The 27,592-nt window shown below is 35.3% G+C and overlaps 1 protein-coding gene across 6 annotated transcripts in view; it reads left to right on the forward strand.

The window, feature by feature from the left end:
* LOC121411400 (gamma-tubulin complex component 6-like) overlaps nucleotides 1-23,194 on the forward strand; it is a 56,590-nt gene extending 33,396 nt beyond the window's left edge. For all 6 annotated transcript variants that reach the window (XM_041604106.1, XM_041604105.1, XM_041604104.1 and 3 more), the window contains exons 12-29: nucleotides 431-522; nucleotides 2,538-2,677; nucleotides 3,754-3,903; nucleotides 4,538-4,619; nucleotides 6,240-6,328; nucleotides 6,486-6,601; nucleotides 8,116-10,139; nucleotides 10,428-10,511; nucleotides 11,450-11,618; nucleotides 16,130-16,271; nucleotides 16,514-16,670; nucleotides 17,115-17,152; nucleotides 17,615-17,747; nucleotides 18,791-18,845; nucleotides 19,822-19,921; nucleotides 21,212-21,273; nucleotides 22,174-22,373; nucleotides 23,047-23,194. In XM_041604106.1, coding sequence (XP_041460040.1) covers nucleotides 431-522; nucleotides 2,538-2,677; nucleotides 3,754-3,903; nucleotides 4,538-4,619; nucleotides 6,240-6,328; nucleotides 6,486-6,601; nucleotides 8,116-10,139; nucleotides 10,428-10,511; nucleotides 11,450-11,618; nucleotides 16,130-16,271; nucleotides 16,514-16,670; nucleotides 17,115-17,152; nucleotides 17,615-17,747; nucleotides 18,791-18,845; nucleotides 19,822-19,921; nucleotides 21,212-21,273; nucleotides 22,174-22,373; nucleotides 23,047-23,144 — 3,931 coding nt within the window. In that variant the 3' untranslated portion in view covers nucleotides 23,145-23,194. The remainder of the gene's footprint in view (nucleotides 1-430; nucleotides 523-2,537; nucleotides 2,678-3,753; nucleotides 3,904-4,537; nucleotides 4,620-6,239; nucleotides 6,329-6,485; nucleotides 6,602-8,115; nucleotides 10,140-10,427; nucleotides 10,512-11,449; nucleotides 11,619-16,129; nucleotides 16,272-16,513; nucleotides 16,671-17,114; nucleotides 17,153-17,614; nucleotides 17,748-18,790; nucleotides 18,846-19,821; nucleotides 19,922-21,211; nucleotides 21,274-22,173; nucleotides 22,374-23,046) is intronic.
* The last annotated feature ends 4,398 nt before the right edge of the window (nucleotides 23,195-27,592 follow it).

Consider the following 27,592-nt stretch of genomic DNA (forward strand, 5'->3'; position numbering starts at 1 on the left):
AATTGTAAAAATCAAGCGTAGGATCAATCGTTATGCTTTGTGTTACGGAGCCCAGGACTCTGTTATTCCTGCAGATTGTGATGTCATAATTGAAAGTAGATTATGTGACCTCTTTGTTTGTTGTAATCCTAGAAAATATGATGTGCAAACAAACTTTCCACTGTGAATCCATTCTGCCAACCTGTTCAATAAAACAAATAGTGCACATTGTTTAGTATGTGATGTTAGTGACGTTGCAGGCATCTCTGGTACATGTATTCACAATAATGTATTCACAATATAATACAAAAACACTGCCCAAGCACCTCGCGCTTGTCGCATATTGTAAATATCCTTAAGTATATTGCATCTCCACAACACATTCATAAAGGTACATTATTTGTGTGGTAATATATTTTAATGTTTCTCTTTTTGTGTGTGTGAATCACAGGTTTATTCAAGACTGGGTATTTCATGGAATATGCCGTGATGCGTACGGAGAGTTCATGATCCAAGCAAACCACACCTTCCTCTTCTACAGAGGTATGTCTACATTATCTGTGATGGAGTGATTTAATCTCTGAAAGTAATCTGGGGTTAAACCCAGATCAAACCACAATCATCATCAATACTCAATAGTTATGATAATTGTTATGTTCCAAAAAAATTATTTATTAATTATTGTATACTCATATTTTTCTCCCTCTTACTCATTTTATTGTACAGGGGGTTAGATCTTCTGTCATCACATTCAATTCTAGCATTATTTTGGGTTATTGAAGTTCAAATATAATCTCAATAAATAGATACAAAATCAAATATGCCAAAAATGCATACTTGCCAACCATCCCGATTTCGGCGGAATCATCCCGATTTTTTATTGCGAATTCCGCATTACGAATATCAACCCCATAATTCTGATTTTCATTAATTTTTACAATGATAATATTGAAAAAAATGACTGGAGCGAAAAATTAGACCAAGCTGAAGCTTGCGGACACCTGGATATCGCGATATCCCAAATAGCATTTTCCCACTAACTGAACACACTCTTGCACGTAGTTTTTCACTTTGCCTATCTCACATGGCGCGCACATTGCAGAAGCGCGTGCAAACACAGCTAGAGCGACAACACGTGCAAATACAATGCATGCATGTATACCTCGCTCCTAACCCAGGGAGCTCCGGCCCGGCCAGCACCCGTGCATGCCAGAGCTCCCTGGGTTACCACTCTGCAAGTACGTGTGCAAACATAAGATCTAGCTCAATGATCGTCGAACTAATGCTAAAATGGCCAAAGGATATAGTTTTTCCGTGGAATTTTAAAGCCAAAAAAACAAATTTAGTGTGTGGAAACTGGATACCGTCGCCAATACATCGTTTGGATTGTGAATGTGACTGTGATTCCGATCTTTATACAGACAGTGCACGAGTGCAGTGGGCATTACAACACAGTGACTGACAGTGAGTGAGTACTGGCATCTAGCCCAGGGAGTTCGGCCCGCTTTGCGGGTCGGAGCTCCCTGGGTTAGTGAGTACCGTACCTATGCATTTGCTATTGCATAATTGAACTCCTAAGTTCATTTGTAAGTTAAATGTGCATTTAGACTGTTAGTCTGTTTTCGTGAAAAACATCAAAATGAGCACACCCAAAATTATTTAGAAATACAAGAAGGAGTATTCTGAGAAATATCCAGTTATTATTGTAATGGAAATACATGTTTTTAAAGTTTAAAAATTTGGTACAATTCATGAAATGAATCCTGTTGACTTTCCTGTTTCATTACACTGGAAAAAAATAAGATTTTTTTCTTCTTTGTGGACAGGTAAAAGGCACTTCAAAAGTGAAGGAAAGCCCCCCATTTCACGTTCTAAAATTCAAAAAATTTCTAGCCGTGGCAGGGGGTACCCCCACACCCTTCCCGCGCAAAATGTCACACGCTCGTTACTCTGCATGAAAAATGGATTCCTCCTTTTTTTTTTCTCAAGTTGGCAAGTATGAAAATGTTGAAAATTTCATCAAAGCAAGACATGAGATAGGAAAGATATTACATCAAAAATTTCTCTTGATTTGAAAATACTGTCGTATGCACGATATTTGTTATATTCAAATAAGAGTTATTGACACAGCACACTCTTCATTTTGTATTTCATTCATGAAATATAAAATTTCTTTAATTTTGTTGAATTTAATGATGGTGAAGCTCATAATTGAACAATGATGATTTTATGTTTATGGAGCAATCTATTTCTTACATTTGATGAATAATCTATATTTTTTCTCATTTCATAAAATTAAATACAAAATAAATAGTTATTGTCCACAGGCCTGATTGTGTGACATTATTGGCTTCATCATTTGTGGTCCATATAACTTTTGTTTTGATAAAGAAAAATTTTGAAATTTGAAATTTAAGAATTTTCTAACTTTCTGTCTTAATTTTGATTAAACTTTCAGTCTTTTCCAGGTTCAACTTTTCTCTCTTTATTCAAATCACCTTTAATGTTGGGCATGGACTTTGCCTTTAAGATTTCACTATGATTGTGTTTATTGACAGATAAGCATTACTGGACCCATGGATATGGCTTGCTTACTGGAGAGAATAAGAGTGCTGTACCGTTGTTCCTTCAAGAGTTGTCTAGTGAGATGTATGTCTGTGGCAAAACAATCAACCTACTTAAACTTTGTGCACCCGAGGTGAGCAATTCTTAACCAAAGTAATATTTTTAGAGATATATCTCAATAGATATCAGATGGCGATTAAACCAAGATTATATTATGTTCATTCTTCTTGTATTTGCACTTCTCTGGAATTGTCAATATTTATTTTTGATCTAGTGATTATGATTCCTTGTTAAAACTGTTTCTTTTCCTTTGTATGGATGGTGCTTACTTTAAATTTTTCATTAAGGGTTCAATTTGTTGTGTAAAACTATTAATTTGTAAACTTTCATTTATTAATTTTCCTATTATTCCATGCTCCCTTTAATTTTTTTTCTCTGAAGAGGTTCTCTCTTTATTCAGCATCTGCCCTCTATATTTTCTCAGGCATTTCCCTGCCACGTTGGCTTGAATCTATCTGTAGGTGTAACTTATTCTATGTCAAATTGTGTACAAATATTGAATATATTTAAAGGAAAATTAGACCTTGGGAACAAGTTAGTCTGTGTGAAAACGGAAAAACCAAACAAACAAATCAATGAAAGTTTGAGAAAAAATTGAGGGAGGAGAATGAGGAGCATTTGAATGTTGATAGATCACAAATAATGTGGACATCTTTCCCTGACAATCCAACCAACGTTGGTGATGTCACACTTTTAAAACTCCCCAATTTATTTTCTACATATTCTACTAAAATTGTTGTGTTATGGAAATCAAGTCTTGCCATAGATCTTAAGGTGTTTTTCATGGGAGTAGGTATCAAAGACGTTTCTTAAAATAAATGGAAACAGAGATTGTGCTCTCAGAAGAAAAGTGAAAATGGATTTTTGGGGGTAAAGTGTAGAAGGGGAGTTGTTGATGTGTGACATCAAAACCGTTAGTTGCATTTCCAATAGGAGGATCTCCAAAGCATTAGCAATTTTGAAATTCAAATGCTCGTAACTTTCTTATATTTTGTCCGATTGTTCTCAAACTTTCAGTGATCATATTCTTCAATTTTTCTGTTTTTGTACAAGCTAATTTGTTTCCCTCCCCTTTCAAAAGCATACATGTTTATCTTTTTGTTACATTGTATAGCTGTTTTCTGACTTTCTCTACTTTATCACTACCAGCACTTCATCTGCAGCCCCACCGTGGACCCGCCCTGTGTAGGTCTGACCTTCTCTACAGAGGAACTGGACCAGGTGACAAGTAGGACCAAGACCTACGTCAAGCACATGGAGGTTTTGGCCGGTCAGCTTACTGTATCAAGGAGAGAAAAGGTCATTGGAATGAAAATAGTTTCTCTAAATATAGATAGGTTTGGGGAGGGGAGGGGTTCTTACAAGGGGCCAGTTGCATAAAACATTTTACCTGAGAAAACTCTGGTAACAACTGAAAACTAAGGTTAGTCTGATTTCTGCCATTGACTTTAACACAGGGCAAAAACTCTGGTAAAAACAACCTGAGTTTTCTCAGGTAATAATTTTTATGCAACGGGCCCAAGGTTTCCTTACGAGGGAAGTAGGGAACCTGATGTTATTTTTGTTTTTATAGAAGTAGTAAAATCAAACAAATGCATTTTTTGACGTTTGACTAAATATGTTCTATATCTTAACAATTTTATTTCCAACAAATAGTTTCTATGATTGATCCATAGAAGGGGGGGGGTCATGAAAAGGTTTATAAGATCACAACAAGATAAATGAAAGTGCATGCAATTATATACACATTCATACAAATAAAGGACTGCAAAGAGGTACATAATAGTGAACTATTCTTTTCAATGAAAAAAAAATATGGGTAATGCATAGTTACTTACCTAATTCGAAATGAAAAAAAGTGAAACTGAAATGAAGCATATTGGTTAGAAATAAGTGCAAGTTTATAATGAAATTTCATACTGTTCGTGAATAGGAGAGACGAGAAGAAGAAGCCAGGATTGAGCTACTCGCAGTAGCCAGACGTACAGCAGCAGAAGAACAACAAAAGCACAATGGTAGGTAGATATGTTATGTATGCTGCCAAGTCTGAATCAGAGGAGCGTTGCAATTCAATTCAATAATGGTTTATTAAACATGCCTCACAGCCAAAGGCTGAATAAAAACATGTGTACAATTTTACAACAACAGAATGATACTTAAGTACAAACATGAAATGATATAAATTGAATACAATTACTAGTACTTCTTATTATAATATAAGGAAATAAATTGTTGAAAATAAAAAAAAATCATTCGTTGTATTGAACATTATAAATATTAAGTACGCAAATTATAACCACTACAATGAGGCACATTGTGCATCAGCATTTTTGGCCAACAAATTTTCAGATGTGACAACTTCCCTTGATTTTGATTAGCTGAGAAGCACTGTTACTGTGGTAACTGTCAAATAATACGGGATTTGTCAGATAAAATGTCTGACAAGTCCTTTTATAAAATGCTCCCCTGATGTCTGGTATGATAATATGATTGCTTGCTCCGTAGGAAGTGGATAATCGGGCTTTCTTAAAACACTTTAGAACATCGCTATTACTTTGAACTTCATATTAAAGTAAGGCTGTTTTATTTCTCAGTCGATGATGCATTCTTTGATATAGATAATTAGTCAATTTTCTGGATCCCTGAATTCAATTAGGAAGACCATTACAGCATATATAGAGTTATAAGTTTTGAGGGACACCATGAACTTTAAAGGCAACCAGTGAGAAAAATGTCATAAAATTAAAGTGATTGGTTAACATTGGTTTGACTTTTAAAAAATCTGAGCTAGAAGGTCACACTTGTCACCTGTGTCTGTGATATGTTCCAAAAATGAAGCCCAGAAAAAATTGCGTTCGAAAATGATTATTAAGTGCTTCAAAAATTGAAATATAAAGTGACCGGAAACACCATCTTAATTTCATCCCATACACTTATGTGTACTATTTAGGTGTCTATAAGACGCCTATTTACAAAATCGGGGTTTGCCTTGTAGTTCTAGCTTTTTATTCTCAATAATGGTTGTTTTCAGGGTTTATTAGTTCTAATACATGCACTTGTACACATGTGTCATCTTGGTTTGAGAATTTTTTAAATCGGCTGCTCACAAAGTTAAATAATACCTTTAAAACCATCAGCTACATTTATTTTTAAATGGAATGAAAATAAATAATGATGGCCACCAGTAGCGTATTTTCCACAGGGGGGGGGAGCAAAATTGTCTGCAAAAAAAATTTGACAAAAAAAAAGGTCTTCAACCACAAATACAGGATTTCGTGCAAGAAAAAAAATTGACAAGCAAAAAAAAAGTTCAACAACTCAACAGGATATAAAGGACATTTCACAGCTGAAAAAAAAAAGGTCTTCAACTTCTCATCGGGGGGGGGGGAGGGGGGACAGGGATAGGTCCCTTGCATGGGTTGTGACTCGTCAGGGAGGCAGTCCGCCCCCCCCCCCCCCGCCCCCTTGTTTTGTTGAAAGAATACCATGATATGTCTCACATAATATCTCATTTAAAGCAAATAATGAAATAGTTTTTGTAAAAATATAGTTTTTGAGAAATAATGAAAGAATACCTGGGCATGTCAATTTAAAGCTGTAATGAGTTATTTTTTTGTCAAAATTTATATTTACAGAAATAATGAAAGAGAGACGTCAAGCTATTGGTGCCAAGAAGAGAAAGGAACTGAATGATTTGAAAGAGCAAATGCAGAAAGACTTGTTGGTAAGTAACAAATATCATTTATTGATGGATGTATGTATTGCAAGGATTTTATATTTGATGCCTGAAGATTGATAATGATAGAAGAAGAAGACTTTGGGGATATCAAGATTAGTCTCTTCTGATGAAATATATTTCATTATTGCGTTTCACTATGCAGAGGCGCGGCCAGGAGCTTGAAGATGAGAAAGAAGAAGATAGGGAAAGGATGGAAGAAGTAGCAAGAAGACAAATGGCCATAGAAGAAGCTGAAAGTGAACTAGAAAAACAAGCAAGGTAAGGACCCCCTTATGTACCCCTACAAAATCCAGCATGTGCTGATGGGGTGTTGCATATTAAGAGTGATAAATGAATAAATAAGTGAATAAAAAAATTTTAAAAATCAGAATATAGGGGAAGGCGGGGTAAGTTGTGACACTTTTTGCTTTTTGCATGTTAGAATTGATATGATTAATAATCTTGTTGAAATAAGTACCTTGCCTTGAAATTTAATTCTTCTGAAATATCTTCCACCTATATATAACTTTCTATCCCCACACTGAAAGTCATCGTGACCTTTGAAAAAAACGATGTCAAATGGCTCAACTTGCCCCATATATGGGGTAAGTTTGAGCCACCTTCTGGGGTAAGTTGAGCCACAAAAACTATGTACAAAATGTATGAGGGGAGAACCAGCATGTCAATTTTTTGTTTAAAGTCTTTTCACTTGCTAATTCTGTATAAATACTAACATCCTTTAAAAGGAAAAGAGCAGTCATGTAAATTTGCTCCTTTCAGCCAACATTTCAATCGATTTTTATGGTTTGTTTGTTTTTTAAGATACATTACCATAGGAATTACCATGGCTCAACTTGCCCCATGCTGTTTGGCTCAACTTACCCCAGTCCGAACTTATTGCGATAATTTTGTATCCACACATTTATCATGCATCCATCATATAAAAGACTATGACAAGAATGAAGATCCATACCTGGACTAATAATGTTGTTATCATGTCTTTATTATATTTAAAAACGTGTGTGTTTATAAAGCACTTATCTATTTCACACTCTTTTTTACTTTTTTGGCTGAAATTCATATTTTTCCCTCTAAAAAAGTACTTTTTGTTTCAAAGTTGAAAACAATGTGGTGGGGTTAGGGGTTATGATATGGGTCAACAATACATGACACCACCACAATGTCTGACTCATTCATTATTGGCCTGGGGCTGGTGGCTCAACTTGCCCCTATGCTCAACTTACCCCGCCTTCCCCTATATTTGCATGCTCAGGGGCTTGTTTCAAGTAGATGGTACTTTTATGATAACTACCGTGGTTACACGGCTTGGCAGCAAATCGAAGTCTTTCAATTGAAGTACTGGCAAAGCTACTATGATGTTATGTCTTTATGAAACAGGGGCCAGTGCATTAGGCTTATCACATAACACATTGGACAAACCTAGAATTAAAGCTTGTAAGAGCTCAGTGTTATTACTTTGTTGTATGAGTTGCATTTTTTTTTTGGGGGGGGTACTTTGTTACTTTGGTTCTTTCCTTCTTTGTGTTATGTTTATTTATTTTTGTTCTTTCCTATTTTCCTCCTTCATAAATTAGATTTCCCCTTTATTCCTCATTTTTTGGTAAATCCCTTCTGTGTTTGTTCTATTTTATGATTGATCCAATGTTTATTTCCATTTTTATATTTCATTTATTCTGTGAACACGCGTCATGTATATTGTTGGTATACTGAAGGTGACAACAATGGAATATAAAACCAAGTAATTGCATAATGTTATGTCATATCTCTTGCAGGGAAGAAGTAATCCAGTTCTATTCAGAGCTGGCCAAGGAGGCCACCATGAGGGAGCAGAGGGCTCTCTGGAGGATACGAAGGAGACAACTAGATCAGCAAAGAATAGAGTTCTTACAGAATGACAAAGAGGCTGTGAAACAGGCACTCAACACTCCACCAGCTCCTCCATCTTTGGCAGCGGCCGGGACAGAGGTTGCTGAATCCACTGAAGCTAGAGAGTTTGCTGTGAGATTTGCAGATACTGTTCCAAAGGCAGCAGCAACAGCAGTTGACGGCGAGATCAAGCCAACAGTGATATCCTCTGCTGAAAAAAGAACTGCAGAAGGAACAGCTCCCTCTGAAGGAGATGCCAAGATGGATAGTGCAACTGAAGCAAATGCTCCTATTAAAGTCCCTGATGATGGAACGGCAGGAGCTACAGAAGTGCAAGAAGTGTTGATTGACTTTGCAGATGAGTCGGAGCAGCAGGATACTGAGGTTCAAGAAGTTTCAATGGAATTTGGAAAGGAATCCGAACAACAAGCTGATGACATTGATAAGGATCACGGGGATGAACTAGAGGTGGGCGAAGAAAAGAATGAGGACATTGAGCCAGTTCTTGCATTAATAAGGGGAGATAAGGGTGGAACGGGTGATGGTGGATCTGCAAGGGTGGCATCCAAGGAGACCAGAAAGCAAAAGGCAAGTAAAGGAATCTCAATCAGTGAATTTTTACCTAAAGACCAATTTGATGGAGATGATGCCTTACAGTATTTAGATGAAGAACAAGCAAAGGATACCACAATGGATGATGTTTTATTGGAGATCGGTTCTACACTGCCCAGTCAAGGGGCTGCTGTACAGGAAGAAACAGCTGCAGGTACTGTAGGAGCTAGTAGCATTCTTGATGATATCATTGGCACAGACAAGAGGCAAAGTGTTAGTGATGATGCAGATGACAGAATTGTAGGATTACCACATAGGATGCACGAACACGGTCATCCTTCTGCAACCTCATTAGATGAGGACATTTCTGCGCTAGGACAGCAACGGAGACATGATCATGGGCATGCCTCTGACTCCAATTTAACAGTTGGACAGGACAGTGCTGGTGGTCCTACAGAGGAAGATGTCTCCATACCAGGTCTTCCACAGAGACCACATCAGCATGGCCATGCAACTGATTCTACCATCCAAAATCTAGGGGTAATTCAGGAGAGCACAACCGAAGAGTCTGGTAGATTAGTTGGGGTACCACACCGGTCACATGTTCATAGGCATGTGTCTGAATCCATGAAAGGTCAGGAAAGTGGAGCTGATCTTATGTATGGTACAACTGAGAAGCTTCCACAGAGGTCACATTTGCATGGCCATCCATCTGAATCTTCCATACAGGGTGCAGGATGTGCAGAAGGGGAGCATCCATCAGGAAGTGCTCCAGTCAAGAGCATCCATGGACACATCTCAGACTCTAGCTTAGGCCAAGGCAGTGAAAAAGAACAGCTTGATGAGGACAAGAAAAAGATTGTAGGACTTCCTCAGAGGTCACACCTCCATGGTCATGCCTCTGATTCAGCTATGAAGGGTATCATTTCAGGTGCAGAATCAGAAACAGTGGTACCATCTTCTAGAAGTAGTCAAGGAACAGTTGAGGGTGAGCATACATCCGATTCAGGGTATGACACTCAGCAGCCCCAAGCATTTCCATCCTCGTCCTCATCCTCGGTCATCACTGGACTACCGGGAGTACCTCACAGACGTCCCTTAGCTCCTCAGAGAACAGAACCAGAGACTGAAGAATCAACACTGCCCCTTTCAAATATCCCACATCGGTCTCATGTACACGGTCATGCTTCTGACTCGTCACTTGGAAACCTGATGTACCCCTCTGCAGTTGGGCCAAGTGGTGTAGGAGAAGGACGCCTAAGTCTCCAGAAGGATGGGAGGGTGGTGTTTAGTGTCCTGAAGCATGGCCACCCGTCAGATTCAACAGCCCAGAAGCTTATGTATCCTCAAAAAGAAACCCGTCCTGAAATCGAGGAAGGTGAGAATTCACTTTTAACATCTCTGTGAAACACTCTCACTCCCTGTAATCTGCAAGTTTTCCTATTACACAAATCAAACAGATTTAATTTTCAGCTCCATATGTATTGTAGAATCCAGATTTCTATTAAAAAATAACGAATAACATTTGGTGCATTGTTGATATGATGAATGTTATTGATCTCTCTTGTTATTATTATTTCTTTCTTTTTGGGGGTGGTCTTATCAATCTGGGTTCAGACCTCAAAGACTTGACCCTGTGATATTCCTTACGAATTTTATTTTGCAGAGATTGTTGAAGGCATTGAATTGCCTGTCACCGTTTGGGCAGATGAGGGCAGAGAGGTGACCGAGTTCGATTTCAATATGTTTGGTAAGTTATTTTAGGGTTCTCCAGTTTGAAATAGTGTCAATGTTAATTTTAGCATTGTGTTTAATTTCTTTATTATCGCAGTTGATTTTCATTGAAAGAAAATAATTATTAAGATATCTTTGTAAGAAAGTATAACTTGGCCACAATGCATTAAATGACACTGCTATTTTCTAATCTTGTTTGAGCCAATATGTGAAGCTGTAAGATGTTTGCAAAGTAATTGTCATACATATGGTCACAGCCATTCCTTAGGTTTGTACTACAAAAATCCTGAACAATGTATATTTTTGATGATGATGATGATGGGTTCTTGTATAGCGCCGGTATCCGCCTCAGCTGGGTGCTCATGGCGCTTGCTCAAAAATAAGAAATATCTCACAAATTTCAATGTCTTCAAATAGTGCTTAGGATCATCATTCAGTTTTTGTCATACAACTCCGGCTATATATTTTTCCCCAAGTTTTGATTGAAATTCTAGTATTCACTTGTAAATTACATGAATACTGTATAATTACAAATGTTATAGCACCATACAGACCACAAATTGAAATAAATATTACTATCAAATCTATGTACAGAAGATAATGTGGAAGAATATTGTACCTGCATGCACTGTCAATTTTTGTTCGTAGCATGGTGCCATACTTACACAATGAATTTTAAATCCATTTTCATCCTTTGTATTTGATCCATTATCGGAAAGTTTTTTTAAATTTGGAGTGTGTTCAGACCTCTTTCATAACCTGTCTGAATTTGGAGGAAAGAATCTGACTTTTCACACTTCAGAGCGCTTTTTTCAAGAATTTCCTATTTTTTATAGTTTTAATGTGCACTCACCCTCCCCTCTTATTGAAAACCTGTTTTCAAAGTGTATATAGATCTGCATTACAGTAATCAGTCATGGAGGGGAATATATCATTCTTTTCAATACTTTTCAGAGGGTCTTCCTAACACAGACTTGCTGGGTAGAACTGGCTTTGAACCTCTTCAGTCGGAGATCGGTGACTACGGTGTCCTTGCATCACAGAGTGAAGATATAGAAGCTACAGATCTTCTTCCTCTACCAATCATCATTAAACGATCCATCACTGCACCTCTTAGAGCTCAGTAAGTAGTCTGAAATGTTGATTTTTGTCTCACCTGCGAAGCAGAGTGAGACTATAGGCGCCGCTTTTCCGACGGCGGCGGCGACGGCGTCAACATCAAATCTTAACCTGAGGTTAAGTTTTTGAAATGACGTCATAACTTAGAAAGTATATGGACCTAGTTAATAAAACTTGGCCATAAGGTTAATCAAGTATTACTGAACATCCTATAAGAGTTTCATGTCACATGACCAAGGTCAAAGGTCATTTAGGGTCAATGAACTTAGACCATGTTGGAGGGATCAACATCGAAATCTTAACCTGAGGTTAAGTTTTTGAAATGTCATCATAACTTAGAAAATATATGGACCTAGTTCATGAAACTTGGACATAAGGTTAATCAAGTATCACTGAACATCCTGCACAAGTTTCACGTCACATGACCAAGGTCAAAGGTCATTTAGGGTCAATGAACTTTGGCTGAATTGGGGATATCTGTTGAATTCCCATCATAACTTTGAAAGTTTATGGATCTGATTCATGAAACTTGGACATAATAGTAATCAAGCATCACTGAACATCCTGCACGAGTTTCATGTCACATGACCAAGGTCAAAGGTCATTTAGGGTCAATGAACTTTGGCCGAATTGGGGATATCTGTTGAATTCCCATCATAACTTTGAAAGTTTTATGGATCTGATTCATGAAACTTGGACATAATAGTAATCAAGCATCACTGAACATTTTGTGCAAGTTTCAGGTCTCATGATTAAGGTCAAAGGTCATTTAGGGTCAATGAACTTTGGCCGAATTGGGGTATCTGTTGAATTACCATCATAACTTTGAAAGTTTATTGGTCTAGTTCGTTAAACTTGGATATTATAGTAATCAAGTATCTCTGAACATCCTGTGCGCATTTCAGGTCACATGGCCAAGGTCAATGGTCATTGAACTTTGGCCGAACTGGGTGTATCTGTTGAATTACCATCATAACTTTGAAAGTTTATGGATCTGATTCATGAAACTTGTACATAAGAGTAATCAAGTATCACTGAACATCCTGTGCGAGATTCAGGTCACATGATCAAGGTCACAGGTCATGTAAGGTCAATGAACTTTGGCCATGTTGGGGTTTTTTGTTGAATAACCATCATATCTCTGTAAGTTTATTGGTCTAGTTCATAAAAAGTGGACATAAGAGTAACCATGTATCACTGAACATCTTGTGCGAGTTAGAGTAGTATTCAAAGTCAGCACTGCTGCTATATTGAACTGCGTGGTGCAGGTGAGACGGCCAGAGGCATTCCACTTGTTATTAAATGATCTTCTTTTCATCACATTGTCAAAAACCTTGTATCTCAAAAAGACCATTTTGTTTAGGAAAGTTGAGAGAAAAATTCTATTTTTTGAGTTATGATATAAGTGGCAACTTTCTGCATGCTCACAAGCCTAAAGGCTACCACTACATGTAATTACAATCCTGATCAAACTAGTTGAATATGTAAGAATATCCTCTGTTATATTTATGTTTATTTCCAGCAAAACATGACGTATAAAAACATGACAGCATATCCTGAACGGAAACTTGAAAATACACATAAACCAACATAAACAACGACCAATGCCTGTTTAAAGTCTCTCATTAGTTATGAAATTCATACAAACGACAATGACATCACAGCATGTATGCGTTGAGAGTAAAAAGAGAAAGAATATGGAAAGTCACAGCGTTTACCATAAGGCCATTAGATGAAATTAATACATAAAATATCAACATGCATCAACAATTAGAGAATATTACATAATACATTTTTTTAAAAGCCTTACAGTTCCATCAAGACACAAATTAGAAGCATAAAATAGGAGTTTATCCCAGAAAGGAGGGAATGTAGACAAACATGTAAACTTCAAACAGTTAGTTCTTGCAAATTATGAATAAAAGTTATCAAATTTGTCTCCAAAGTAAGTTTTATAAAAGTATAGACAATGTAAATTCCTACAACAAATTAAACAAAAAGATAAATCATATTATATAGAGGTGGCAAATCTAAAACAAGTAAATGCTCATGTTATGAAAGAGAATTTGCTCTTTCAAAAGAAAAACAAAGATGAGTGAAGTGTCTTTGTACTGCTTCAATTCACTGAAGGTGATTCTTTTGGTAGTGTAACTAAACAGGAATACTATACTGGGGTATTTCAAAATTGGACTGCAGAGCGAACAAAATAGTTTCTCTAGAACTACCGATTTCTAGAAACAGCAACTCGAGTTATAAGTCCATTTAATCTTGAATTATGGAGCTTCAAGCATCTTTTTCTTGAATTATGGAGCTAAAATTGTGAACTGATGTCTCATCAATTTTGTAGAAGACCTCCATTCTAAACCTTTCTTCTGGGTCTGTGTGCGACTCATCTCTTGAATCCTCTGCAACAAATCCAGTATGGAAATCCTCCTTGTTGTCTGCCACCTGGTGCGGATGGCTGGCTGTAATGAATGTGTCAAGCTTATGGATTGTTCTGAAAAGTGTCTTCGCTTCTATGCAGTCATCACATGAGTTCGCCATTACCAATTTCAAATTACGTGCGCTTATACGGACAAGTTTACTTCCTTTGCTTGTTCCTGTAAACTCTCCCAGACATGTTGCTTGCCCCATCATACGACTGGGATCAAATTCATCTGATGTCAGAGTCCATGGCATTCTAACTGGTTTGTAAGTTCTTAAAATAGAGAAGCAGAGACACTTTCCTTTCATCTCTGTGAGCTGTAAATTTTTTTTCAATCTCTCAATAATATTAATTTCCATAACTTCACAAAACATAAATAATCATTATACATTCAGAAAGAACATTCAGAATACATTTAGAAAGAAAACAAAAAAAACCACAAACAAATAGACAAATACATAGTATTTACACATAATTCCTTCACTGAAAAAAATATCATTCCATGAATGGATGGTTACTATTAACATTTTGAATTTTATATTGTCCAGTATCAATGATATATGTATAATTTCCCACTTCCTTTCGAATTCAAATAAATAAAACAATAAACTTCTTGAGTGAGTGAGTGATGAAATTGATCTAGATTAAGAGTTACTGACATAAAGCTTGCTTCACTGCAGAGTGGCTATTTGCTTGGCTAAAACTCTGTCATACATTGATAATTACTGGATCAACTCTAGAAAATTGCCTTCGTTTGCTGGTACTATGTCCATATCCGTGAAACTTGGGTTTATGTGACATCAAAAAGGGTGTCACATCCAATAGGCAATACAGAACTTTGCTTCTCAAAGACACGTATTTGCTCTTATTTTGGAGCCACGGCAAGTTTCAGGTGTCTGTCTGTTGTAACCAGTTGTCTGACGGCCTCTGAATGGATTTCATACTTTTTGTTGGCTCTGAACTATTATGTAGCTTTTTCCACTTGAAAATTCTATGATCCAGATGGCTAACAACATGAGCATTTCTTTGTTGATGAATACACAAGTCGTTTCCTGTATGGTTTAAACCATTCTTCGCATCCCTTTTACCAAATTCAATCAAAAATGCCCTACTCCTTTCCCTTGTCATGTGGAATGTTTAGATCCCCTTTCATACTGGCCTAACACTTGCCATTTTTGAGAATTTAATGGATAAGTTCTGGGGTGGCAAGTTTGTTGAGAAAAGTACTTGCTTTGTTGAATATGCGTCATCTGTCTCCATGGATTGCTTCAGGTCCTTTTGATCCCCCCTGCCTGTTAGGCCAAAGATATTGTGATTCGTTTGGGATTGTGACAATATTTCCCGATGGCATTTCTTACTTCAGGGAAAATGTAATCCTTGAGATATAACTCTATAGGAGAAAGGAAATGTTATATTTACCCTTTAGACATTTGTATGATATATATTCTTTACATTTGATATTCTATATTATGCTATTACAAGCACATATGTGTTTGTTTTTGCTTTATTTATTCAAGGCTTATTTAATGCAAAAACCTAGTTGCCCACAATCAGCAGAAAGCTGATTTTAGTGAGGCTGTGAAATGGAATTTCAACAACAAGGATACAGAAAGTTATAAAAAGCAAAACTTTCATACATATATAAACAAAATATCTGATGACAAAAACATCATATAAAAAAACCTCAACATAAAAGAAAATATAGTAACATTAGCAAAGAAAATAATTCATAGTATCATAAAAGGACATAAATCACATCAACATGAAAAGAAAATGTAAAACAAAATAGTTTTTAGTCATTTGGGAAAGAAATTTGTTTTATTGCTATGTATAAAATGATAAATACAAACTATAATGCATACAAAATACAGTATGAAATGATAAAGGTCAAGGTTGCAATACAGTAATAAATAGTAGGGATAAAAGAGTCAAACATATGGCTCATAGTCCATTTTTAGCTCCAATATCATGTTGCTGCTGGTCTTCCATGGAGCCAGTGAAGTAAAGTAACATTTTCAATTTTGTTGATTTGTATGCTAAAAATTTCAGTTTAACAACAATCAAACACTTTCATTTCATGATACTTTCAGAGTTTGGCTTGTGAACCAGAGTATTTTGGATTACTTCCTGGTCGACCTTCGCGTTGACAAGCACTTCACCGCTCTAAGAAGATTCCTCTTTCTCCAGGATGGGGAATTTGGACAAGCTCTCTGTGATCAGATCTTTGACAAAGTAAGTCTGTAAAATTATTTTTGAGAGTTTAATTCCTGACAATTTGTTTAAAAAAAATCAATTACATACATTTCTGTATGGTGTGTGTCTATTTTTTTTGTTACGATTATTATTGTAATCATTATTATCATCAGCATCATCATTATCTTTTATCATTATTCCCAACTGTTATTCTTATTCATCTATTTATATTAATCACTGTATAATGTTAATATCAATTTTGTTATCATTTTCCCTCCTAGCTTGCCCAATGTGTTCATCTCCAGGAGCTACTATCACCTCTCACACTCAACCAAATCTTATCAAGGGCTATTCAACTCTCTGCCAGCTCAGATTCAGAACAAGCCGATAACCTCAGCTTCGCTCTCAAATGGCATCCATCTGTTTTCAAGCCGAACGGTAAGCCACGACTTTTATCCTTGTGAATTTAACCGCCCCCTCCCTTTGGCACTTCATACTCCAACTTACTTTTCTAAATTTATGCAGAGCTTTACAGAAAGCTTTGTAGAATACCCAACCCCATACCAGATGGTGTTTCAGTACATCCTAGTGTAGAAGGAGTGATAGATTTGATGACATAGTTTAGGAACTTCAATAGTTTTATGAGAAAGGGAATTTGAGTATATTATTTTGAGTTACTTGAGCATATTATGTAAGTGTTCTTTATTGTCATTTTCAATAGTCTGGCTGTATTATATCTTTATAAATGTATTGACTGTTTCAACAGATTGTTATCATACCCTATGATAAGTTAAATTGTTGGTTGTTTTCTATTCATATTCATGAGCAGTTTCATTAGAGTAACTGTTTACAATTTGATTTTGAAAATCTTTTCTTCTTCAGCTATTGATACTTTGGACTGTCTTGAATTGAGATACCATGTAAGTAATTATTTGTTTTATCCTTTTGATATTTCATGTATCAAATTTATGTTCATCATATTTCTGCCACAATTTTCTGTGCTCTCCTGAATGAGCAAACCAAGAAATGCTTAAAAATGCATGTAATTTTTTTCTGGAATTTTAATTTCCCAGATTTGTTTATTTTATGCAGATTTTCAGAACATTTTTTTTTCATAAATCTGTGTAAGTTAAACTTTTTCCACGAATCGTCAGAAATTTAAATGTGTTTACTAATTAAACATTAGTGAGGTATAATTTGGAGAGAAGATAGTCATTGAGATAAAATATTATTGTGAAACTTGGGCAAACATATAAATAGCATACACGTTTCCTTTTTCTATCTAGAAATAGAGTCTATTAAAGTCATTCACATCATGTTGATAACGGTTTCACATAATATAGCCTTGATCCTTAATTGTTGCCAATTAAATTGTTTCACAGGTCGAGTGGCCCAACAACATAGTGATCACAGACACCTGCCTCTCCAAATACAACAAGGTTTTCTCATTCCTGCTCCAGCTTAAGAGAACAGGATGGGTGCTCCGGGATATCCATCACCAACTTAAGATCAGTGGTAAGAAAATTCAAAGGCAATTCGACATGAGAAAAATAATCAAATCAGTTTATATTATGAAACGATAAAGATTAATTACCAGTTGTGGTAACCTTTTCAAAATGAATTAATACAGAATCCAATGAATTGACCACCCAAGTGCCTATGTGCATAAATTTAAAAGGAAAAGAATGTGGCAAATTATTTTGGAAGAAATTGTGTAATTGCTGATAAAATAGCAAAATAAGCATGGAATTAAGTCAAATGCTATTTTTCCAGGCAATATTAATACTATGTCCCAAATGTGCTCATCGGTGTTGGCGATCTACAGTGTGATCTTTTTTCAGAATAGATTTTATGGTTCAAAAAATTTAGTTAATGTACTTTTGTACCAGACCTAGATCCACAGTGATGTAGTGACAATTAAACTTGAATTTACAGACTTCCTCTTGAAATCAATGTTTGCTGCAACAGTTATCTTTAAAGTTGATAGTCCTAAATCCTTTAATGCAGCATTAGCTTCAGATTATCATTGAAAAACTTCATTTAAAAGAACTTTACTTAATTGCATGAATGTGGCAACAAAGTAAAAATGGGGGGCAGTATCAGAATAACTGAATGTGTCTGACATTTACAATTGAAGGTATTGGTTTTGATTAGGTTTGAATAAGATTTGCAGATTACACCTTCAAAATATCAGGATTAGTCTCAAAATTAGGTCTGGAATATTAAAGGTTTTCCTTCATAACAAAAAGAGGGGAAATTCTATTTTTAAGTCAATGAAACTTTGTCTTATGAAAATTATATCAGGAATAGCTTCAAATTTTAATAGGTCTAGAATATTAGAGATCCTCTTCTGAAGTTCAGAAAGTGTTTGCTTGAACTTCATAACCAGAACGGAGAAAAAAATTGATATTTTTAAGTCATTGAAATAATGTCTAGTTTTAAAGCAGCCTCATGATGAGTGATTCCTGATAAACATGGAGGATAAATTTTCAAATTCTTTGTCACGTTTATCAAGTGAATGAAAATGTTTAATTTGATAACTTTTTTCTTCATTTTAGCAATGCTTCATCAAGCGAGTGGATCACCACAGTATCACCAGCTCCAGCTTTTCAGGTATTCTAGCTATTTAATTTTGTGGTAGCATTAGCATTATATATGAGTACCATCACCGATTTATTCTGAAACCTGCGTGGCTTTCAGCTCCTGTATTATTAAAACAATTTTTTTCAGATTCATATTGTTTGCATGATGAATAGATCACCACAGTTAAATATCAAAAGCATGTTGATATGTAAAAAGGTATCCTCTGGGAGCCTAAATGGGCACAGCAAGAAGAGGGAGAAGTCGGGCCACTAATATCAGTGTTGTGAAGAAAGACTCGGGCCTTGTTCATGGAACTTGAGATGGCATAGGCTAAATCCAATCCATGCTGGGAATTAGTAGTAGTAGTAATGAACATATTTGATGTTAAAGTTACATATGTTTTTCATACTGGGTGTGACATGTGGCTTATTTCATACTTGCTAATCACACTCTGCCTATTTGCATTATATCATGTTTGAATTACCAAAGAAGTTGAAAAGCAGAATTTAAACCCAAAAGGTAGTGCATGGTTCTTTGATAAGTTCTCTCATGAACACATCGAAACAATTTTTTTTATATAAAAATATTACAAGAGTAAAGTCAACAGACTTTTATTGAATCCAGAGAAGTTCATAACTTTCCAGGGGCCCGTTTCATAAAGAGTTACAACTGTTGTAACTTTGCCTTTATGGCAACTATCATGGCAACAGGGCTCAGCAGCCAATCAAAATCAAGGTTTCCATGGTAGTTGCAATAATAGCAAAGTTACAACGGTTGCAACTCTTTATGAAACGGGCCCCTGGACTGTATATTAATCTTACTTCACTTTGCAAATTGGCATTAACTATTTTTACTTGCTTGCTTCACTTGAAAACTATCAATATTACCATATTTCAATGCAGATGGGTAATATCAAAATAAGAGTGGAAGGCACGTGTATTATGAAATGCACAAATTATTAATGTTATATTATTTCATAATTCAGATATTTTTCTTATCATTTTAGGCATGAGATGCAGCATTTTGTGAATGTAATGCAAGGCTATGTGGTCAACCAAGTCATTCATGTCAGCTGGGAAGAGTTCCAGAAGGATCTCAAAGAAAATGTAAGATCATTATTTTTGTATGGAAGAACAAGTGGTGTAAGCATCAGCTTACATTTGTTTGACTTCAAAAAACAATCTGAGCTACAATGCCCCACCTGCATCTATGATATGTTTTGAAAAATGAAGCCCAGAAAAAAAAATCACACCCAAAAATCATTAGATAGTGCTTCAGAAAAGTGAAATATAAAGTGACTGGAAACACCATCCTATTTATCATCCTTTCCACTCTTAAACATGTTACATAAATCGCCACAGGAGATGATTTTTCAGTCACAACTATCTTGAAAGTTTCTGCATTTTTTTTTCTCCCTGGGTGTTTTTTCATTCATATGAGCAATATCAAATACAACATGAATCAAAGTTTAGTATTTTTTTTAAATGAGTCCTTTGTAATGTTTTACTTCTACCAATCAACTAGCATATTTAGAGTTAAAAACGTAGCCTTTGTTTTCTGATGTTTTCCTCTTTTCCTGATATTTTGAGCGTTAATTATAAAGTACCAGTAAGGTGGCATGTTATTTTATGATTTTATCATGAACGAGCTTGTTTAAATGAAAAGAGAAAAATCAGACAAGCTTAACACTGAAAATCAATGTGAGATAAGAAAGTTTATGAAATTTCAAAGTTTTGCTTTATTTCTCAAAACAGTTGTATTCACATTCTGGGTCCCCGTAATACAAAGGTTTGCGATGGATTGCAAATATGAAAGAACCGCACTGATTGGTCCCTGGTCAGTATTTTAAACCAAATGCCTGGGTAAATTTGATATTGATAGGTCAGTTCATTTAGCGATTGATTGCTATTCTTGGTGTTACAGAGCCCTGGTCAGTATGCAAATGAGGGAACTGTTGCTGTCGCTTATTATTTCTTTGGTATTAAATTTTGATTATATGAAATATTTCAGTTTTTTCATAATGTGAAGCAAATTGTGATTCCTCCTTGAATCTGTGGAATTGCACTTGTTGTGACTCAATTGGATTGAATTGATGAAGAGTTTCCTTATTGTAAAATCTGCCTCAATCACTATAAGTCACATAATAAATAACAAAAGACTCAGTGAGGTAGTGACATATTCAGCTCTCTCATTTGCATATCACCCGTGCTGTACAGACAATAACTACTGTGAAAGTAAGAAAAAATTAAAAATGTGATGACTTTCATATTCCACCTCCGATTTTGATGAAATTTTCAACCTCATGCTTGTTTGATTTTTCTCTTTTTATTAAAATGATTTTTTTGTTGGGATGGACTTACCCTTTAACTGTCTGCTCATTGTTTTCTTCTCCCAAGGTACACAACCTGGATGATATCAGAGAAAAGCATGGGCTTTATCTCAACAAAGCTATTCTCAGGTAAGTGTCGTTTCAGAATGCATTAATGTTGATTAAAAATCTATATCTTATAAAAATTGAGGAGGGGTACTAGTCCTCGAGGAATCTGTATAATTCATCAGTCAGTTGCTGAACTTTGAAATGCTTTTTAACTTGTGAGATTAAATCACTCTCATAGCATAATCACTTCTTATCAATATGAATGATTATCTTTGCTGCCCTGCATGCTAATTGTTAGTTTAGAAAAACAGTTGATCACAATTTCCCATTGTAAGTGTTTTTTCAACAAGAAAACCTAAACAGTGGTTGAGATGATGGTGATATCTCAGCATAGTCTTGACGTTCTAGACCCAGCTCACAGTTCACTCCTTGGGCCATAGCATAGTATGATTTTTTCATTCAAACTTGCACATTGATTGTACCAATCCGTAGTCACAATATTCTCCCATTCTATATTTCTAATTTACTTTTCAACAAGAAAGCAGAACCAATGATGAGAACATCTGTCATATCATAAGCATAGTCTTGAAGATCCAGACCCAGTTTAGATTAGTCCTTTGGCCTGATATAGCTATAAATACATGTTGATTGTTGTACAAATCTATAGTCACATTAATGAATGCATGATGGTGTAGCGGTTCTGACTCCTATCTCTTAAGCAGAGGGTTGTTGGTTCAAATCATACTCTGCATGTCAATTTCATTCAGCAATAATCTTATCCAATTGTGATGCACTCAACCCAGGTGAGGTAAATGGGGAAGTGGAATGAATTTATTATTTGAAATGCAGTGCATGTAACAATTTCTCTTCTACAGCCAGGGCTATTATGCTGCATTTATACTGTAAAGCTCTTCAGATAAAGTAAGTGCCAAGTGTTATATACGCAAGTATAATTAGTAGTTATTAATGATTTTTTGTTAGATGTCTTCTCAACAAGAAAGCCGCTCCAGTGATGAAGATCATCTGTGATATCCTCAGCCTGGTCCTGAAGGTCCGGACCCAGCTTACGTCGGCTCCCTGGGCCTGGGATGCTTCATCCAGTCAGGTCATCCACCCTTGCTTTAGGAACATCAAGAAGTCTTACATGGCCTTCAAGGAGTACTCTGGATTCCTCTACAAAGGTAAGGAAAGTGTGATTGATATCGATTTCATATTTTCTGTCAGGAGATGATCCTGCTAAGAGCAGAGAAATGCCACAGATAATCGAAAAACCATGAGCCATCAAGAACCAACAAGAAGGAGCTGCTTTATGAATCTGTATACAAATTAGATATAAAAGGAATAGGAATGTTCAATCAAGATATGTGCCCAGAAAACAATCACAGTTTCGTAAAGAAATTTATGTAGTTACTTCTTGGTCCTCCGCCACTATTAATGATCGGATGTGGACGTTAGTAGGACCATCAAGCAAGTGTACCTGGGAGAATCATATTTTGTCATTTTTAATGAAAATAATACAAGTACTCAAAATTTCAACTATTGTTAACTTGGAGCCAAATTTTTAAAAATATTTTATTGAATTTAGATCCCCTTTCTTAAAACCAGACATTTTTTAGTAAAAATGTTTCTGATAAAACTAATTTCCCAAATTCTATCTGTGAAAGCTTGTAGCTTGTTTTTCATGCCTCACCTGGAACATGTTTTTAGCTTGTTCATTCATATCTACGAAGCACCATGTTGGATAAGACTTACCAGGGTAATAATTGAGTTACAGAAGTTAAATTCAATCAATAAGATGTGAATCATTCAAGTCGCTTTCATTAGCATCCTTTGTATTCTTATCTTTGTTTACAGTTGTCGCCAAGCTTGTAACCCGTGGTTACCAACCCCATCTAGAAGAATTCATGCTGAGACTCAACTTCAACGACTATTACCAGGAACACAAGTCATGATGGATCCTTTCCGATTGAATTAGTCTTCCGTACCACCAAATGTATTTATTTCATGCATTTTTACAATACTTGATTGATAGTCCTTCATTGTCATCTGTGTCTCCCCCCTCCCCCTTTATGGTATACTAGTATAAGAATAAAAGTAGACCTACAATTTTGATTCATTTTAATATTTAGAGCTGAATATGTTTTTAGAGCCCAAGACCACTAAAAATATTCAACTTCTTTAAATTAAAAGAAAATAATATCTGAAATTTGCCATTAATGAAAGTAAGAAAAGGAATTTTGAAGAAACAGCCAGCTTTTGAATTAAAAGATGTCAATATCAAGTGATATTACTTTGAATATGCAGTTCAACTGAAGGTGATTTGATGTTTCTAATCTTTGTTTACATCTTTTGATCTATACATGAATTTTTGTTGACTGGATGCTTGTCTCTTTCTTAAATGTCAAAGTTTTCAGAATTTCCATACAGTTTTACAACGCTGCCAAGTAGTACGATTTTTCCGTATTTCATACGGAAATCAATTTAAAATACGGCAGTACGCTTTTTCATGATAAAATACGGTAAAAAACAAATTAGAGAAGAAAAGGTATTCCGTGTGTTGCTGCCCTCTACGTTCAATGAGTTATGCTTTCATCAAGGCTTTCCGATTAGAATTTTCGATATCCTGGCGAATCAATGCGGGTCACAAGTTCCGAGCGCACGCACGTAGTTTACAAGCGCAAAGCAGCGGCTCAAATCGCGATATTTTGCGACTGGTAAATATGTCTGTAAGGATGATGACGTCATCCAAGATGGCAACTTACGTTGACCGACGGAAGGATCGAAGATGACGATGTTTCGATCATAATTTGAAACGAATTAGCCGTAACTGCGGTCTAAGGTACGATATTTCTGAATTTCATACATTTCTCCGTAAATATGGATGCAATTTCTTTTTCATAATGTGATATTTTATGTGCAAAAAACGATCGAAAAAAAACCAGGTTTCCGTCGAATGTTAGATCTAACGTTACTGCTAATACGTTGTCTGTACGTACGGGCCTCCAAATTCTTCAGTCTATGTATTGGTGAGTCAGCCAACGCAGTTCAGCGGAACAACCAAAATCTAGACTGAAGCTTTCGGTCTCGTGTGCGACGATGTGGGGCGCAAAATAATGTAAGAAGTGATCAAACTTTGCCATTATGCATGCATATTTATCTCATGGTAAAAATACGGATTTTTTGGTCAAAATACTGATTTTGGGGGATAAGAATACTGAAAATGCAAAATACAACTTGGCAGCTCTGATTTTGATACTCTAATACATATAAATGAAATATTTCTTGTTAAAGATTTCTGTTGCATTTGATGGACATCTATACTGCTTCCCTACTGTGATTTTTTTTTCTTCTTGACTTGGATTATTTTTTGTATGCTCTTATTTTTTGTATGCTCTACATGATACTAATGCCTTGGAGTCACATAGACCCCAATTTCAAGATATAGATCTTTGAAAGTTAGGTAGCTATACATTTATACATTAAATTAATGATACATTTTCCTAATTTAATATACAAATTATTTCCACAGAGTTGCTCCCTTTGGTCAGGGGACAGCAGTATACTGACTCCCCCCCCCCCCCCAATTTTAGACCATCATTTAAAAAGTGAAAGCTAAACTTTGATAGTTGCATTCAGCAATGAAATTCAGAGAAAGCTTTAAAGTGAAATAGTGAAACCTAGGCTGAACTATAATCAACTTAAAGTTAAAGGACAAGTTCACCCCAACAAAAAGATTATTTGAATAGAAAGAGAAAAATCCAACAAGCATAACACTGAAAGTTTCATCAAACTTTGATGTAAAATAAGAAAGTTATGACATTTTAAGTTTTTGCTTAATTTCCCAAAACAATTATGCAGTTTATGCACATCCTGGCTAATATGCAAATGAGGACACTGATGACATCATCCACTCACTATTTCTTTTGTATTTTATTATATGAAATATGAATTATTCCAATTTTATCCTCATTGTCAAGTGAAACAACGATTAATTCCTCCCTGAACATGTGGAATTAGCATTGTTTAATACTATATGGTTCAGTCAAGTTGGTCCTTATTGTCAAATCTATAACAAAAATGAAATATTGTATAATTCAAACAATAGAAAACAACAAATAGTGAGTGATGGACATTGACTTACTCACCTAGTTGTGCATATCACTTGGAGAAATAACAAAACTTTAAAATGTCATAACTTTCTTATTTTACATCCGATTTTGATGAAATTTTCACTACTATGCTGGTGTGATTTGTCTCTATTTATTCAAGTCAGCATTTTTCTGGGGTGGATTGACATTAAAGAAATAGTGCACAACGGCAGATGTATTTTATTTATTTAAAGACGTATAAAGGGGCAGAATGCCATGCCTGTAATGGTACATGTAATTGTTTGCAATAGAGACGTTTAATCCATATTTTTATTTATAGCGTCATTCGGTTGCAAAACACTTAATACTTTGCCATAACTGATGAATTCTGATTAAGAACAAGCATTTTTTTTCCAAATGATTATGCAATGAATGAAAAGTGTTGCTGTGTGCATAAACTATACTTTGTTACACATATTACAAACCCAGATGAGAAATCATCACAAAAACAACACCCACACAAAATAGTGATCTTTTTGTAGGATTCTAATCAAACTCTTTTTTTTTATAGTTACCAGAAGTATTTTTTTTACACTGGAGACTGAATATGGGCAAAAACACTAGATTTCAAGAGATTTGGATAATGAAGCTCTTATTTATATTTTATATTTAGTTGTTCAGCTTGGCTGATTCTCATTTGTTTTTGTTTTGTTTTTGTTTTTTTTATCTGTCCAACGGTCATGGTATTCACCATTTCCTAGAAAAAAATAATATTTGCTGGAAAATCTCTATAGTTTATTGTTTTATGTAATATTTTTGATAATTCTTGCCCTTTTGTATGTGTAGGCATGGATTCTAGCAGCATATAGTTTGAGGAATTGGTTCACAGAATCTGAAGTCATGTTTCTCTTTTCCACACAAAAAAGATGAAAAATAAATTTATTTCTTATTTTTGCTGTGGAGGGTTGACTGCATTAGCATTATGCTATGTGCTCATATTTTGTGGATGAGACAAAGGCATATATGAAAATTGAATTCTAGGTTCAACAGTTTGTGAATTGGGGTTTGCATAAAGAACAATAATTGGACAATCTATTAGAATTCCATCATGAATATGCAATCTATTCTAATTGATTCTTGTATTTTCACCAACTAGTGCTTTGCAACTGTAACTATATATACATGTAATTTGTATTATTTCCATATTCATTGTGTGTATATATAGGACAGACTTCTTTGAAAATAAAAATAAAAATTGTCCAGAAGAGGACATTACTGTAAAGATGTACTGTGCAATTGTGTTTCTTAATAAAGACAGGTTGTCATCAGTTACCATGAAGTGAGAATAGAATGATAATTTGTCAACCCGAAAATTGTGATAAAAAAGGAATTAAAAATAGCTGTAAAAAATGTTCCATTATTGGAGCCAGCAACTAGATGTCCGATCTAAAGACACTCTTGACCTTAGCATCACACACTTTTTGGCAATGGAGAGTCTCAGAAAGTGAGATATTGGTCCACATTGTAATGTCCAGTTTAATCTGTGCTTAATTTATGAGAGCCACAAAATGTCATAATTTTGTTTACATTATATATTTTGTATGTTTCATGTGTCCTTTCCCCACAATTTCAACCCACGAAGGTAGGTATTATTCATTATTCCCAGATGAATTCAACAGCAAAATTGCTGATGAAAAAACTTGAACCTCTACTGTTAGAAAGAGTTGTGGTACAATTGGCTATTCATAACTATAGCACATTTTACCACCAGAGTTATAAGTTAAACCAAGTTCAGGCCAATGACCAGAGGAAAAAGGAAATGTGTAGAATATACATTGCATTCATAAGGTTTGTTTATCATGATCTCTTTCTGTCCTATGACAAAACCTGTTACAGCACTAGAATGTTATCAAATTTCACAATAAAGCTGGAATAACATTGCTTTGAATGGGAAAGTTCACCCTTGCATCCAGTTTGTTTTACTAAAAGAAGGAAATTGAAACATATCTATTCTAAATGCATTGATGAAAATCTATCAAATGATAAGTTCTTACTATTTGGGGGTTTATTTATTAGTTCCACATGGAAGCAGCTCATCTAGAGGTCATGCGATTTACATGTAAATTCAATCAATTGTCACTTGTTTTCTGATTCATGATAGTTGAATACCCTTTTTTTGCAAAAAGCATTTACAATTACAAGTTTGCATAGGATGACCTTCCATGAGCTAAATATTAAAGCCAAAGCATTTTTTCAAACCAGGGGGCCGTTTCTTAAAGCTGTTCGTAAGTTAGGAGTGACTTTAAAAATGA

This window comes from Lytechinus variegatus, chromosome 3 (assembly GCF_018143015.1).
Source record: "Lytechinus variegatus isolate NC3 chromosome 3, Lvar_3.0, whole genome shotgun sequence".
Taxonomy (NCBI): Eukaryota; Metazoa; Echinodermata; class Echinoidea; order Temnopleuroida; family Toxopneustidae; genus Lytechinus; species Lytechinus variegatus.